This window comes from Vanessa cardui, chromosome Z, assembly GCF_905220365.1.
Source record: "Vanessa cardui chromosome Z, ilVanCard2.1, whole genome shotgun sequence".
NCBI lineage: Eukaryota > Metazoa > Arthropoda > Insecta > Lepidoptera > Nymphalidae > Vanessa > Vanessa cardui.
The window spans coordinates 878,867-895,458 of NC_061154.1; the positions used below are offsets into that span (position 1 = coordinate 878,867).

Sequence of the window (16,592 nt, forward strand, 5' to 3'; positions counted from 1 at the left end):
CCATATTCCAGTTAGATATTATTTAATTTGTATTCGACGGTTTTGATTGGTTTTAGCTGGACGTTTATTTGACGTCTGCTGGGTTGCATTTCATTTGTTTTATTTCATCGGCTTACTTATTCAACGTGAAATATTCCGATAAATAAACAAAAGATAAAAATTGTATTAGCAACATCTATTGAACCATATGTTAAGTTCGGTAAACAGTTCAACCTATTTAAGCTATAACAGTTCACTTCACTGATGGTAGGTATTTGTTGGACCGGCTGGGTAGGTACCACCAAATCAACGGTTATTTTACTACCAAACAGCAATACACTGTTTTGCTGTGTTCCGGTTCGAAGAACGAGTGAGCCAGTGTAATTACAAGTGGCGTCGGTTGGCGGCGCCTTAAAGGTGAAAGGACTATTTAATATTTCTTACAGTGGCAATGTCTATGAACGGTGGAAACCACTTACCATCAGGTGGCCGTTTTACTCGCCTGCCTTTTCATTATAAATAAAAGAACATATATATGTACCGCAATGGAAGCAAGAGTTATTAATATCATGGAAACTCTTTATGACTCGCTCTAGTTTATATAATTTAATTTACTTAAATGAATTGATACATTTTTTTAAATACGAATGGTTAATGAAAAAATATAGCGTTTCCATTCAAGCTTTCAAGTAATAAATACAAGAACTAGTTCCTCTCTCGGGTTTAACGAGAAATAATTAAGGCGACTTCATCGTGATTGAAGATTATTAAATAACGTTTTCAAAATGTAACTAGACAACGAATGCACCCGTATTGAAATATCGCACGAAAAAGAATACAATTATTTTCGGTAGCTGTTATCGTGATCGTAACAAAACGTAGCGTTTCAAATTGAATTTACACAAAGGTACGTCAAAATAAAATCTTCGAACGAGTTTTAATTAAGAGAATTTCGACAACTTGAAATAAAATATCAACATTTTTTAATATATTTAGTTTTATATGTATGTTTATATTGAATCTCGTATGAATACATAAATATTTTATTGCAATATGATTTATTGATGTAGCTTTTTATTAATGAACAATGCTCCGGTTTAGTATTTACTTTTCAATTATATCAATGTTTTGGTAAAATATGAAATAATTTAATCGGATCCGGAATAAAAATACATATATATTCTGTTTATTATATCCGCCAGTGATTTTGACAAAATGATAACATACTGAGCACTCTTGCAAAATATACACATGAAGTCGACTCAATAAGATTTAATTCTCTTTAATACTCGAACCCTTTCAGGGGAACAAAATTGCAGTTGCTTTCTGGTCCTTCTTAATCAACGTATTCCTATTGATCATATCCGAACTTCAAAAGGTAACATCGTCGAAATATGTATGATATTCTAGATCTACTTATACGTACAAACACTTGAAATATTTTATAATATGCATAATGTTTTAAAGTTGAGTTTACCAAAGACTATTGCCGTAACAAAGGGCTCAACAATCCCATCCCTCATGTCAAAGTCTACTCGGGAGGGTAAGGGACATCGGGTTGAATACAGTGACAGCGATACATTATGTGACCTGCGTAATGTTTATTTAAGATTAAAAGATCACACATCAATCAGCAAAGAGACTTGAAACATCCTAATATATTGGTGAAACTAGACTAAATTAAAAAAAAAATCATAATCAACTCTTTTTTTTAATACGACTCCATTGTACACATACTAGCCATAGCAGACACAAGGCGATAGGCTTTTTTTTCTTAAATAAATAAATCCCCACAGACCTATTGTCCGTGCCTTTTGTGTCTTTTCTTTTTGTTATTAGCTTTATTTTCGATGTCCTGCTTGTTTTATTTTGACCGAGAAGAACAAAAATTAATATTTTATAATAGCTGATGACTATGCACAATGATCGTGAGTTAAATCGTGTTACTTTTCTTCGGCTGTATGACTAAGTTCTCTCAAGAACTGTCAAAACTATAATATAAAGTAAAGTATATATAAGTAAAGTATAAATTTAAATAAATGTTGGACAACATCACATACATCACTCTGATCCCAATGTAAGTAGTTAAAGCTTGTGTTATGGAAAATCAGAAGTTACGACACTACGACAAACAACCAGACCCAAGACAACAAAGAAAACGATTGAACTTGAAACTTTTTCTACATTGACATGGCCTGGAATCGAACCCGGGATGTCATTGTGGCGTACCCATGAAAACCGGCGTACACACTACTCGACCACAGAGGTCGTACTCCTTTAATATTACAACATTAAAAATGCCATTTTGAAAAGTAATTTTAGTTATTAACTATATTGTGCCATTGTTGTGTTATGCCAATTTATAAAAATATATTTGGTTACCGACAGGCAACGTGTTTTAATTTAGATGTATCTTCGGGTACAAAAATATGTTCTTGTTTCCTCTAGCGAGTATTATTTTGAAAGAAAACGACTCCCATCTCATTTGTACTTATTTCCGAACGCTGCTACACGTGAGAGGGAGGGGGTGTCAGGGACTCCGTACATTTAACGACGCAATATGCAAAATTTCGCGGTCGGTTAAACAGTTAAGACGTTAAAGTGTAACAATTAAACAAACAAACATTCGTATTTATAACAGACTTTATAGAATGGTAATCAGTTAATTGCTTTGAGATACTGTGATATCGATTCATGAGACCAATACAGTCGTATTCTGCTGTGAGGCTCGTATATTCACTAGACCTATACTAGACGATTAGTCTTCATAGATATTGAAACGTTGAATGTCCACAACTCCACAGGTACAGAGACACTAAGTAATTCCTCAAACAGAAGATGCATTGACTCTGTTGGGAACTACGGAACAGTCTGAGACGATGAATAAGATAAATGAATCCAGACGCATCAGGCCTTTCAGAGATATGAGGAGTCCGTATTGTAAAATGTTTATATAATGTTCTATTAAAACAACACGAATAATAAAACCTTTATTAATAGTGGGCAAACATTTCAGTACAGTTGCATTATTGAAATAAACTAATTTTGTACTTTAGTTATGACAAAATAAGCGCTAACAAAACCAAACAAATACATATACCTAAAAGCAAATTAAAACATTTGGCGATGTTCTAAATTTAATTAATAGACATGCATTATTGTTTTTTTTTAACTATAACAAAATGTCATTGCAATTATATTATATAAAGTAAACTTTCAAAATTTTCGAATTTGCGCGTTCATTAATTAAAAAAATGTGTATTAATCAGTCCGAATATCCGATTTGAGGCTATATAACGTTCAGTGCTGCATGGATAAAGACGGTTTTATTGAAATAAACACATGGCGCCTTATCGATTTTTGAAACATGGTCATCTTCGCCAATGAAAACAATATGAAAAAAAAATAGTGATGAAAATTTTGAACCACGAATATACAGTCCATAATTAATCAATTATTATTAATCGGATTTCACAAAACCATCGAAAAAACTGAACCCTTTTAGGATTAAGCACTTCTGTGAGTCTGTTATAGTTTGTTTTCATCAAGAGGTAAGTTTCGTTTATTCGCTTTATGCCGTATTCATGCAAAAATAGTTTTTATTTTCAGGACTTTCATAAACCGTATACCATGCTGCATGCTGTTGAATTTTTTAGTTATAAATATAGGTATATTAATTTAGAGTTAGTTAGTTATAAATAAGGATATATTAATTTATATTTCATAATTGATATATATATCAATTATGAAATATAAATTAACATATCAACACATTAAAATAATTTAATTGAAAACGGATAGATTTTTAAGAACATTTAAAGGTTCGTTCTATAAGTAAAATTATCTTTTACATTTAATTTCGACCAGAGAGTTTGAGAGATAATACAAGATATAAAAACGAAAATGAATAAAACGTGAGATCTGTGGTTTTATGTACATAGTACGGGCCGAGAGGATCCCAAAGGTTCGATACAGATTATATCATATTTGGTTATAAATAATGTTACGAAAACAAGTTTCGATTCTTTATTTATTATTTGCCACATATCAACCCGCAAAAACATAATCCGTTTATTTACGCTATACATCCACGATTGTGTCACCGAACTCTATATGAGTAACAAATGTTGACAGTTTTCGTCCAGTACGTCCGGATAAAAATCAGCTGTGACACGGGACTGATTCAGTAAGTCTCTTTTTTTCATCAATCGAATATACGAAAGGTTGAAAACAAAAACTTATTAAATATTATCAATATCAGCCTGTAAATTTCCCTCCACTGCGTTTATGCCTCCTCCCCCTTTGAGGAGAAGGTTTTAGAAAATATTCCACCACGCTATTCTAATGCAGTTGGTGGAATACACACGTGGCTAATTTGTATGAAACTATACACATGCAGGTTCCCTCACGATATTTTCCTTCAGCGCTGAGCACAGTGGTGCCTGCGTGGATTTGAACCCGCAATCATCAGTTAAGATGCACGCCTTCTAACCACTAAGTCATCTCGGCTGAATATTATATTATAACTATCATCAACAAGTGCGTTATTGTGTGTGAGTAAGTATAAACAACACAAACTTGAAGTAAAGAAAATAAGATTATACAATTTAATTACCAGCCACTGTAACTACCGAGCTAATTTCTCACTTGACCGTACATTAAGCAGCCAGTTCAGCGAGCGTAGTAACCAAGCATTTAATAAATCTGTGACCTAAATGTTGAAATGTTGAATTTTGCTCAGAAACTTACTCCTTATTCCTGGACCAAGTAGTTTTGGAGATCACTGAAGGTCTGAACTAGATATCGTTTTTAATGATACAATTTTTAAGGTTTGTTGCATTCAGTTTGGTATACTTGGATAAAGATGTAAGAACGTTAGTCACAACTGACTTACATCTTTTTCAAAATTTATATTCAGAGGTCATTAAACTTCTGTTCTGACTAAGGTGTGAGTCAATCAAAATCTATATTTAATATAGAAATAAACTCGCTTATTAAAAATATTCTACAGATCGAAAAGGAAAATTCGCGTTACATATTTTTTAACTATGGAACCTTCTAATTTAAAGAAAATATTTTAAAAACCACATTTCTGTTATTACGTTGTTCTCTGTAATAAATATCTAAGATTGTAATTAAATGTGTTCTTAATTCAGTATGGTTCGTCTGGATTTGAAGCCACGATCAAGTTCTCTAATTATTTGCGTTCATATTGGTTGTCGTAAGTCGAACACATTAAATACTTTAAACAATATAAAACTATGAACGAAATACATATTTATTTATAATAAGAGTCGCCTTTATTTACATGGTGGAAGGGCTGTGAGCAATTCCGGTAGCAACCACACATTATAGCGCTAAGCAGTAATTTTTAGTATTACTTGGTTCTTCGTTTTTGTACAAAAGGCATAATATATATATCCATTATATACAAAGCAAAATAACTGTCCGTCTGTTGCTCTTTCACTGGCAACCATTGAACCCAATTTGATGAAGTTTTGCTATAAAACAAGCTTTAAATCCAAAGAATGACAGTCGCGACTTTTTTATACTTATCATCTGACGAAAAACCCTTAAAACCTAAGCAATACGCGGAGGATAAGTAGTTTAGAGATACCTGACATTTGTCATCGTATTTATCGTGTTACATACACCCCATACAAACCTGCATGGACACACATACAATACATACATACATACAAATATTACACACATCTTAGTACCGGTGTCAAAGATGACCAGAGCATCAAGATAATTCAGTCATATGACTTTCAAATATCAATTGAAAATAAGTTATCTTATTTGAGTTATAAGTACAAATGTTTACCTTAACAATTATAATGTTATAATTCGATTCAAACCATAGGATCAATTACTTTGACCTATTATATTTCAATAACTGATAATAATTGGCTTAAATCAATAAATGTGTCGCATTTAGCAGATGTAGACGAGTTGTTCCCATTCTGTACATTAAATTAAATTGATGATAAGGAATCATGAATTTAATGTCTCCAATTGAAGCATTGCATCAGCGTCACTCAATAAATTATATATGTTATCTGCATCTATTAAGTTTATGACATATCTTTGTTTTGCAAGTACCGACAATTATTTGAACCACTATGTACTCTCCGCTTCATTATGTAGCAAAATATCTTTAGTTTATTTAAGGAATAGAACCCTAGCAATGGATAATATCAAGATTATCGTGTATAATCCCTATTTTCGATGCCAAACTTGTCTTAAACTATAATTTTGAATTACTTACACATGTCTATATAGCATGTATACTCTTGATTTATTCTATTATACTAATGCTGAATACCACAAATGACAGTCAATTTATGATTTATTAGTAAGTGGTCTGGTTTATTTAAGCAATCAAGTTGCAGTGAGGCAAGTTGCACATTCAGAAAATTGGAGTGATGGACTCAACAATTATAAAATGTTACAATGGTTCTTTCCTGTTATTTGATTTGTACTTTTGCAGAAACACTGTCAACTTTAAGATGAACTTAATCATAGAATGATTTCATTACAAAGGATTTACTAATTTTTTTAATGACCAGATATTGATTGGTCATAGATGCAAATTTGAAAGCTAAGTCAAAAAGTATGTTAAGTTAAAATCTATATTAAGCATGAGTATATAACATTTACCTAATCATTATTGATTCAAGTGTAGCTCTTGTTGAGTAAAATAAGGACTGAATGATAGAAATATAGAAATGTCTATTTGTAATGTTGCCACAAATGTTAATTTTATGCACATATGAAATAATATTGATCAAAGACAGCTGAATTTGATCCAAAATTATTAATAGTTAGGTACCTTCATTGTTTTAAAGAAAGTCTACTATTTTATACAGTGTGTTTGTTTTACACACCAAATGTTTAGTTTTAGAACTTGACTAAAGGTTGTTTGATTTATATGAAAATCACGATCTGTTGTAACAAAGATAAAGGTCATTACTCTATCTCTATGACCATTTGTACCTAAATACACAAGTTTGTAAGAGAACTTGTCGTACCTACCATAAATGGCTTGCTTCAAATTCCACCAGTACTTACAACAACAACCAGTGAAAATATTAACCATTGAGTAAGATCACTGACTAATATTTCAAAAGTCAAAGTAGTGTAACTAAATTAAATCATAAAATATCTGAGTTGGAAAATATAGCTACATATTATAACTAAAAAGCAATTAATGGGATTTGAAAGGATTAATAGAAAAATATGTTTACATTAATATATAATTATAGATTTTTTTTAAAACATTTAAACAACTCTACATTGCATCTTTAATCAATTTTATGTAAGAAGACTAGATAATTCAGTATTTTACTGTTTTTCTAAATAGAATATATAACAATGATGCACAAAAAGAGCTATAATTTTATAAACACATTATAATAAAAGTTTATATATATGTTTTAAAGAAAATGAGTAATCATTAATTAATATTGAATAATTTTGCCTTTTTTCTGTCATACTCCTAATATTGAAGTACTTAAAAACCTACTTACCTTACCAGAACCAGGTACTTAAAAAAATATATTAAAATGTATGTTTATCATATGAATTTAACTTCAACATATTTTTATTTAGGTTGCTAACTAATTTAATATTTTATTAAATACATTTAATAAGTCTTACTTCGGATGCGTAAAATTATTTAAGTAACAACGATGAAACGATAATTGTAAACACGGAAAAAATAAATCTAAAATGATGAAGAAAACGGGAATGTAAATAAACGCAATATATCCGTCAGCAAGCGAAGCAGGCATACGAAACAAGAGGGGCCGTTGATACCCTTAGCGTAATTTATTTATGTTTGACCAAGTGTTAGATGAAACAAAGAAAACAACTATACATCCAAATGTTTGAAGCATTCACTAATGATATTAAATAGAAAAGTTGTTAAAAATAATAAAATCTCACGTTTAACGCACCTTCCAACACCAGGTACATAGGTGAAACCCGGTAACATGGGAAGTAAATTAGCATAACGATGTCCTCACACTTCTGAAATCACCAGCCATAACTCTACTATATGAACACTCAGTGGTAGAACTCACTTACTACCGTCAAAATATCACCATTTTATATGAATGTTTAGTTATGATTATATTAAAAAGTGTATGCACTCTATGTAATAAAATATGTTATAACACCTCAATTTAATCGACCATAGCACAAAGCTTGAAAGCTCCTGCACGTAGTAAAGTTCGGTCTGAAGTAGGCAAATAGTAGCGAATGGACATTTGAATGAAAATACAGATTGTCTATACCAAAGAACGAATGTATCAAATTCCTACACAAACAATCAGTAACCATAGATAAAGATAATAAATAAAAATTACAGATTATGCTTACTTATCATTTTCCTAATTTAATCACTATAGAAGATGTCTTTATTTGCTTGAAATATTTAGCAAAGTGTATGCTTACATTACATTTATGCATACAATCTTATTTATGATTCATCTTATTTTTGCAGTAAGCTAAAAAATAATAATTGAAGAATTAATAAAAAAATTAAAGCTCCGTTTTTTATTTGTTCAGTTTCATTATTTGATCTCTCAAATTATACCATTGTCCAAAAAAGACTAAGAGCTGTTTTTAGACGAAGATAACAGATAAAAAACGAAAGAATTGTCAAATTTGTATGTTACGTTCTTATATTCACTGACTCACTCAAATACATTCACAGTTCGATCCAGTCACTCAGTTGTATGTCAAACATATTCACTTTCCAGTATTACTAAGCAGTCTGTGGACTCTGTGGTACATGCCAAACATAAAATCCGCACTCTCTCACTGTTTGTCTTTAAAGTAACATCGTTCAGTTATAAATTATCAAAATGGCAAATATAGCTGCAAAACGTATAAAAAGGGAATTCAAGGAAGTCATGAAAAGTGAGGAGGTGAGATAGTATGTTTTACGTAAATTATAACATCCTCGTAACTTCTTGGCTGTTACTTGCACATTTGTGTATCAATGTCATACTTCTTAACTGGCATGGTTAAGTTTGCTGATAAATATTGCGAAATTATTTTGATAATTAGACTGCTTAATTAAAAAATAATTTAAAACTTCTCTATTCATCTGCATGAATAGTCAAATTCGATATTTTACGTTTACCAAATTTGATTCTTGACTTTGTCGAAACTACAAAAACAAATCTAAAGTTATATTTTATTGGCGGGTATTTTATGAAGTTGTTTTATATGTCATGTGGCGCTTAAAAAGTTTGTGGAAGTTATTTAACACGTAATCTAATTACGTTAACAGTGGTATGAAAGCAAGTGAATTTTGTAATTTGAAAATTGTTAACTTTGTTAAAAGTGTACTTTGTAATTTCAATACTATATTACATTTAGACGAAATTGCTAATTTATTTTTAAAACTGAATATTGGTTTTGAAGTCATCATTATTGATTTCTATTTTAATATAACTTTTACAGAATCCATTTATAACCTATACCTGAAGATATCAATATGTTATGTTTTAAAAATGATTTAAAAAGGTTATTAGCAATGTTAATTAGTAAAACAATGAGGAATAATGAGAAAGTTGAATATAAACATCATCATATACTCATCAAATCAATGATTACATACATATATGTTAAAAGATCTAGTATTAAATCAAATGTTTTTTTTTTTCTATCAATGTCTTTGTCCTTAGCTATTTTAATCTCTGATGCATTTAAAAATCCAAGTCATTATCTTATTCAGTAATACAAATTGTCTGAAGTTGCTTGGCCAGATGCCAGTATAAAATTGACCGAACAAAGATTTGTGAAAAATCATTTTTGTTTACACCACTTTTGAATGAAATTCGAAAGTTAAAAAAAAATCTTCAAATTTTATATTAAGTACTTATTTTTTAGCATTGAGAGATATATATTTTTCTATTTGATTTAACAATTTCCATCGTGCTATTTACACTTACTAAACTCTCATATTGTCGATATGTTTATGTTTTGCTTGATTCATTGCATTTCATGTCCATTACCATGAATATATAGGTATGCCTTGCTTGTTGTGCAAAATGATAAATGTTTTTGCTGCGCTTGTGAATGACTTGTCGTTTGTGCTATTGCCTTGCGAATTTCTCAGCTCTTGTCTTGCCCAAAAATTAAACAGATTAACAAACAATTCAAGTTGCTTTGCTAATTATGCCTGTGTGCAACAATACCTTATTAAAAAATATATGGGAAGTAAAGGTTTATTAGTATGGTTTTTGAATTTATTTATATGTTATGTTATGTTATGTTATCAATATTTTCACTGTACGTAATTTGTTAAATAGGTCGCAGGAGGTGATATTAAACTGGAATTAGTCAATGACTGTTGGACAGAACTACAGGGAGAAATATCTGGGCCGCCGGACACACCATACGAGGGTGGGACATTTCTTCTCGAGATAAAAGTACCAGAGACATATCCATTTAATCCTCCTAAGGTAATTTCGCTCGATTTTTATGCTAACTTAGTTCAATTATAAATGCCACAGATCCATAAGCTCTGAACAGTTTTTGAATCTGCCAAGGCATTGAAATTAAAATGTTTCTATATATGAAATTACAAACTCGTTATATACGCGTCGGAATTGTATGAAAAAACAAAGTAAGACCATGCACGAAACACTGTCAAAAATATTATCTTATCAAATAAAATTTTTGAAGCCGTCGGGACTGCGCATGATGGGTGTGCATCTGCGCTTACGCACAGGCGCACTCTAGTTTATTATAATCCTCCTTAGTTCTCCTGCATAGAAATTGGTCAGGAGGAAAATTTAGATATGAGTGGTTTTTGGGACTAGTTAACGACTCCCCAAAAGGATATCAAACAGATAGCCTTCCATCCAATGAGAAGCTGTAAAAATATATTATGATCATGAAAAAAATTAGTTGGGTGATCCAGACACATTCACTAAAAAAATATAATACCCTGTAATAACGATTATAACTATATGATTTATAAATTTGTGGAAATTAAATTAATAACAATAACACAGGAAAAGAAATTAAAAAAGAATATTTTATTTTTCGTTATTTAATTGTCTGATTATTTATTAAAGTTGTGAAACTTTTTGTTTCGTCGCTCCTATGCACTGACTGCGATCATAGATAAGCGTTACTAGATGTTTTTGTGACGCCTTATTTAAAGCTATGTATACTAATATTATTAATGGGAAAATATCTGTCTGTTTGTTATGCTATCAACGGCAATCCACTGAATCGATTTTGATGAAATTTTAGATGTTAAATTTTCAAGGAAGGACATGACCGCTAACTATTGCTTGAGTACTAGTCGCCCGCGGTTGTAATTAGTTAATGTCAACAAGTTAACATAAATTACAATAAAGATAATCCAAACTTAGTCGCACTCGCGAGTTAAATTCGGAAAAAACAATAGTTGGGCGTAACTAAACTATCGGAACGTTGAATGTAATTTAGTTGCTGTGGGTGTCTTAAGTATGTTTCCCTGATCTTAAGAATTATATTGTTTACTATACGATTCAATCGATTTTCGGTTTTCCTTACTACTTTTTTACGCGTTTACTTTGATCGAATTTAATCGATCAACTGCTAAATCGATCTCGTCGTTCGATCGATCGATCGATTCGAACTATCTAACCACATTGTAGCTTAAAAAAAATGATTTCGAATATCGATTAAATGTGAGCTGAGACGCGTATATTTGTTAGGGCATCCTACGATTAGGTCGCTAATTTCGTATCCTTTCTAAAACATATTAAATATTTTGTTATTTGGACTAACAGGTACGTTTATACGTATCCCCAATTCCAATTGAAGAAGGCGACAAAACTTTGATTTACAAATTCCATACGAATCGCTTATAATATGTGCACCAGCTATGCACAACAGAAGGTTTTTGCTTAATATATTTATTTTAGTTTAAAAGTTCCGATAGCGACTTCCGCGAAGACTCCTTTTTATGCGAACCAACAATGGATATAGATTATTCAAGATCTCGACCAATGATACCGCGTCTATTCAAGTTGTTTATTTTACTTATCTCCTCTTGTGGTTTGAATAAATTTTCATTAATAGTTATTTATTAGTTTTTATTTATTTTAGCCATGTTTGTTATATTTCGTTATTTTCCGTTCAGATCCGGTTCATGACGAAGATATGGCATCCCAACGTATCGTCAGCCACGGGCGCGATCTGCTTGGACATCCTCAAAGACCAGTGGGCGGCCGCGCTCACATTACGAACAGTCCTCTTATCGATACAGGCATTGCTATCGGCCGCCGAGCCCAACGATCCCCAAGACGCGGTCGTTGCCAAACAATATAAAGAGAATCATGAATTATTCGAAATGACCGCGAAGCATTGGACGAATATATACGCCGGTGGACCAACATGCATCTGCGAGTTCAACCAGAAAGTCCAGCGCATCCAAGACATGGGAATAGACGAGCACCAAGCCAGGGTCGCCCTCTCGACCTACGACTGGGAACTGGAGCGAGCTACAGAACAGCTATTCTGTTAGTCACCCAAATGTCTAGTTGTATACTTAAACTCCCCCCCATCAAGATGTCTCGTGATGTAGCGTCACGAGCTCGATGCTGTATCTGTTGATTTAATTTTTTTTTATTTTTAAAGTTTATTTTGTTTCTGTGATCTAATTGTCTGACGCCACGTGTGACGGCACGATTCTGTCGCGCTAAGCAACGATTCCATAGTCGAGTATAGCATAAGTATTCTATCCAGCTGGTGTAATTGTCATAATATTCGTCCGATTTATGTATCTAATGAAAACCTAATCAAACGATCGTTATACAATATTCATTGTTTAATAGGAGAGTTTTCTGTCCGACAGAGAATTGTAAACGAAGGAAAAGGAGGAAAGAAACTTCCATCAGGAATTATTGTAACACCTGTTCTGTACCTGTAACATAAGTATAGTGTTGATTTTGTACAAAGTGGTAATTGGCATAAATGCATGATGATCCAAACTATATATGAAAATATTCTGAACGATGTTTTTGTTGTGATGTTGATAATAAAAAAAATCCATCAATTTCCTTAGCCTCTGTGACAATCTCATATTCATTTTGCCTGAAATCTTCGTAACCAGATCCAGCATCTTCCGTCATAGACTCACCGATCAACTTAGCAGATGATGCTGTAAATTGTTATGTGACACTTGCAATAGAAGAAGTACAATATAATCTTAATGTTTAATATCGAATTGAAATCTGTCGGAACAAATGACATAAAATTATATTAAATGTTAATAAATTAATGGAATCCTTATTTATCAATTATCATATTTGAATTATGTCGTAACGGAATAAAATGAAGTCTGACGATATCATTTAATAGTCACACATCGATCATGTTCAAACATTCCATAGTTTTAATTTTTGGCTCTTAACGTTATTTCTCGACACGATCTGTCAAAATTAAATATCCTATATTGATGTTATTTGAGTGATTTTTGACGGTAGTGTAACATAGAACCTCATTCCTCTTTTGTCTGTTAACATGACACAGCTCTACTTGATGTCAACAAGGTGCTACATAGGTATAAAGTATTGTCACCTAGTCAGCCATAGTACGAAATTGAAAAAATATCTTTCAAACAAAATAAATACTTCAATAATTGTAATAAGAAACATTTCACAATATCTCAATTATAACTCAGGATAATAAATAAAATTGTATTAGCAGTTATGGATGAGGTATATTTATTATAAATGAACCAAGTAATAATATCATACAATACTTACATGCTTTAAATAAAACAAGACATATAAACGATAGTAAATAAGACATGTGTGTTGATTTAGAGGTAAATAATAATTAAATTATGAGAACACTGCTTTTTAAACGGTGCTTTTAAAATCTGGATGAAATACCGAATGTTCATTGGTCCATTTTGAAATTCAGCTGCAATCGACCAATGACCATTCAGATTAAAGATCAAATATACAAACCGACTTCAATCAGCGATTCAAGAGTGGGGATAGACATTTTGTGATCCTTGCAAACTCATATATCAGAGATAGGTAATAGTCTAGAGATGTGGAACAGAATTATTATATTTTCAACAATATACAAAGTTACAATTATCAAAATAAGTGTTAAATGTTCGAATGTTGAGGGTACAGCGATAAGTTTACTGTACAAGCTTTACCGACGAAGATGAGGGGACATTGTGAATTGATTTAATTCTTTTTGAAATTAATAATACTCGTTTAGTTCGTTACGAAACAAATGCTCCATGAAATGATAGAAGTGACGCTGCATAACGCCCTTTCCCACGAAGTATTCATGTTCATATCATAATTAGAAAGATTTTTTTTAAAAAAAATTTCAAGCAAACGTGAGTCACTAAAATTGTTAATAGGGTTGTCAGCGCATTCAAAGTATTTTGGTTCTGGCTGAAAAAATATTCAGAATATTGTCAGGCATTACGATGTTATTTTTTTTTATCTAAAGCAATTACAGTAATTAACTTTTTATTTAATTTTGTAAGTGTAAGCATTTAAGTTTATATATATTTCACTGGAGGCAACCCTACCCTTATTTCATTTATTTTTACTGGTTTGATCGGCATTTCATAGTGGGACTCTTGGAATTTATGTTAGATGTACTTATATATTATATAATGTCATATCAAGTCGTATTGTTTTTTTTTTTACTAAAATCGAAACGTTTTTCATATGAAATCATTGAATAAATCGTCCAGAAAAACTGTTTTTATGAAAATATTTTGGTCTGGATATTACTTTGCCTGCTAAAACTTGTCAACCGAACAAAGAATATTTTTTAATTTAGTTTTTTATTATTTTAGTAAATTTCTAGTATCCTTAGTCAAATACTGCCTTTATGGTAATGTGAACATTGTGATGTTTTAAAATTCGATTTATTATTTGCATGCTTGTGTAAATAAAATTTAAATCATGTACTTATTCAAAAAAAAAAATAATAGGTATTTATAACTCTGTTTATGTACACATAATATTTTCATACGTTTTTATTTTTAATGTCACATCCTAATAAATAAAAGCATTTCTTATGTTTATTGATATATGATACGTTTTATATGGGAATCAATAAATAAACACGGCATTAGGTAGTTTCGCATTCCTTATATTAATTACCTTAAAACGAATAAAAATTATATATTGTACTGTATTTAATTTACGTAAGCCCACATTTTCTCATTTATTTTTTTTTCACAAATTTCAGGACAAGAATCAGCAAACGTCAACCTACATCCGGTCCTGATTTTTTTATTGGTATTACTCGCAACATTGCTTGAATCGATTATATATTTTATATATTAAATTAATTTAAAAAGTTTTAAGGTATGACATAAATATATAAATAATGCAATGCAAGAAATGGTAAATAAAAGAAAAAGAAATCAGTCTGTTGTCGTAAATTTAAAAAAAAAAACGTAATATATGGATATAGTTATACGTAATATAATTGTCTGGAGGGATAAATCAATTTGAAAAGCGATATAAAGGTATCATAAATATTTTGTGTCGTATAATTATTGATTTAATAAACATGAATTATTAAATTATGTGCTTAATTTGTTTTATTAAATAAAATTATAAATCCCTTGTGTGTTTGTTATTTAAGCGCCTGAGTTGCTCCGAAGACAAAATGTGTCATATGTTGTAAGTTACAAGATAGCGCCTGCGTCTTAAGCTTGATGGTCGTGTTTGCATGCAAGAAAATTATACAATTAAAAAAAACACAATAAATTCATAACTGACATAATATGTAATAGTGACATAGTAACACCCGTTACTATGTCACTATTACATATTATTTTTAAAGTTAAATAAGTAATATATATTTGTATTAAAAAAACGTAGTGTCAGATCAAAGTCCGCCCGCCCTTGCATGTCGGGGTCCTAAGGTTAACAATTACGAACCTAGATAACATTGGCGTCACTATAATTATAAATGTTTAAAGCCTTTGAAATTATAAATAAATTTAATGATTTATTTAAAAGATAATAAATATGTATAGAATTACTATATGTATTAAAATATTGGTCGCATGAACTATTTTCTACTTAAAATTAATGTATTCTGAATTTTCTTTTTTTGGAATGCATTTATTTATACAGTAATTACATTTATTTATAAAATAATTACACTGACGATTCACTATCCATAAAAATACATTGTAAACCAAACTCAATAGAAATAGTAACTTTAATAAAGCGTTAGGTACATAATTACATAAATTTTATAATTTATATACGATTCGTGATGTAAGCCAAAATACATGTATGAATAATTGATATTTATGGCGAATTACTTGAACAAAAATTGATCCCAGAATAAGTTCTTGATTAAATAAAATTCTAATTAGACGTAAAAAAAAAATATAAAACGTTAATGAAACAAAATTCCTAGGAATTTTATTTTTGTTTCGATTGTTGTAGTTACCTAAGTAAAATAACAATATATTTTCTGAAATTCATTTACTCTCGATAAATTAGGTTTATTTAATGATTATTTTACAAGAATTATAAATAATTTTGCAATATTAACTACATATTAATATGTTTTCTGTACTCTGTTAAATA

At 30.6% G+C, this 16,592-nt stretch overlaps 2 protein-coding genes across 5 annotated transcripts in view; one reads left to right on the forward strand and one right to left on the reverse strand.

Moving 5' to 3' along the window:
* The window catches only part of LOC124543002 (discoidin domain-containing receptor 2-like), a 66,489-nt gene extending 58,264 nt beyond the window's left edge, over positions 1 to 8,225 (reverse strand). For 2 of the 3 annotated variants that reach the window (XM_047120988.1, XM_047120985.1), the window contains exon 1: positions 7,941 to 8,225. The gene's annotated coding sequence lies outside the window, so the exon portion shown is untranslated. Of the gene's footprint in view, positions 1 to 7,929 lie in introns of all 3 variants that reach the window. The other variant, XM_047120987.1, reaches the window with a different exon arrangement.
* Positions 8,226 to 8,735: 510 nt separating this feature from the next.
* LOC124542985 (ubiquitin-conjugating enzyme E2-22 kDa) lies at positions 8,736 to 15,575 on the forward strand. Of its 2 annotated transcripts, XM_047120960.1 has the most exons (4): positions 8,737 to 8,915; positions 10,308 to 10,460; positions 12,137 to 12,515; positions 15,229 to 15,575. In XM_047120960.1, coding segments are annotated over exons 1-4 (597 nt in total). In that variant the 5' UTR covers positions 8,737 to 8,852; the 3' UTR covers positions 15,231 to 15,575. The 2 variants fall into 2 exon arrangements, with proteins under 2 accessions (XP_046976915.1, XP_046976916.1); XM_047120959.1 differs by lacking the exon at positions 15,229 to 15,575 and having other exon boundaries at positions 8,736 to 8,915; positions 12,137 to 13,276.
* Positions 15,576 to 16,592: the final 1,017 nt, after the last annotated feature.

Coding starts and splice junctions, on each gene's coding strand:
- LOC124542985 (XM_047120959.1), top strand. CDS start 8,853: ATGGCAAATATAGCTGCAAAACGTATAAAAAGGGAATTCAAGGAAGTC. Junction 8,916..10,307: donor AAGTCATGAAAAGTGAGGAG/GTGAGATAGTAT, acceptor TTTGTTAAATAG/GTCGCAGGAGGTGATATTAA. Junction 10,461..12,136: donor ATCCATTTAATCCTCCTAAG/GTAATTTCGCTC, acceptor TTTTCCGTTCAG/ATCCGGTTCATGACGAAGAT.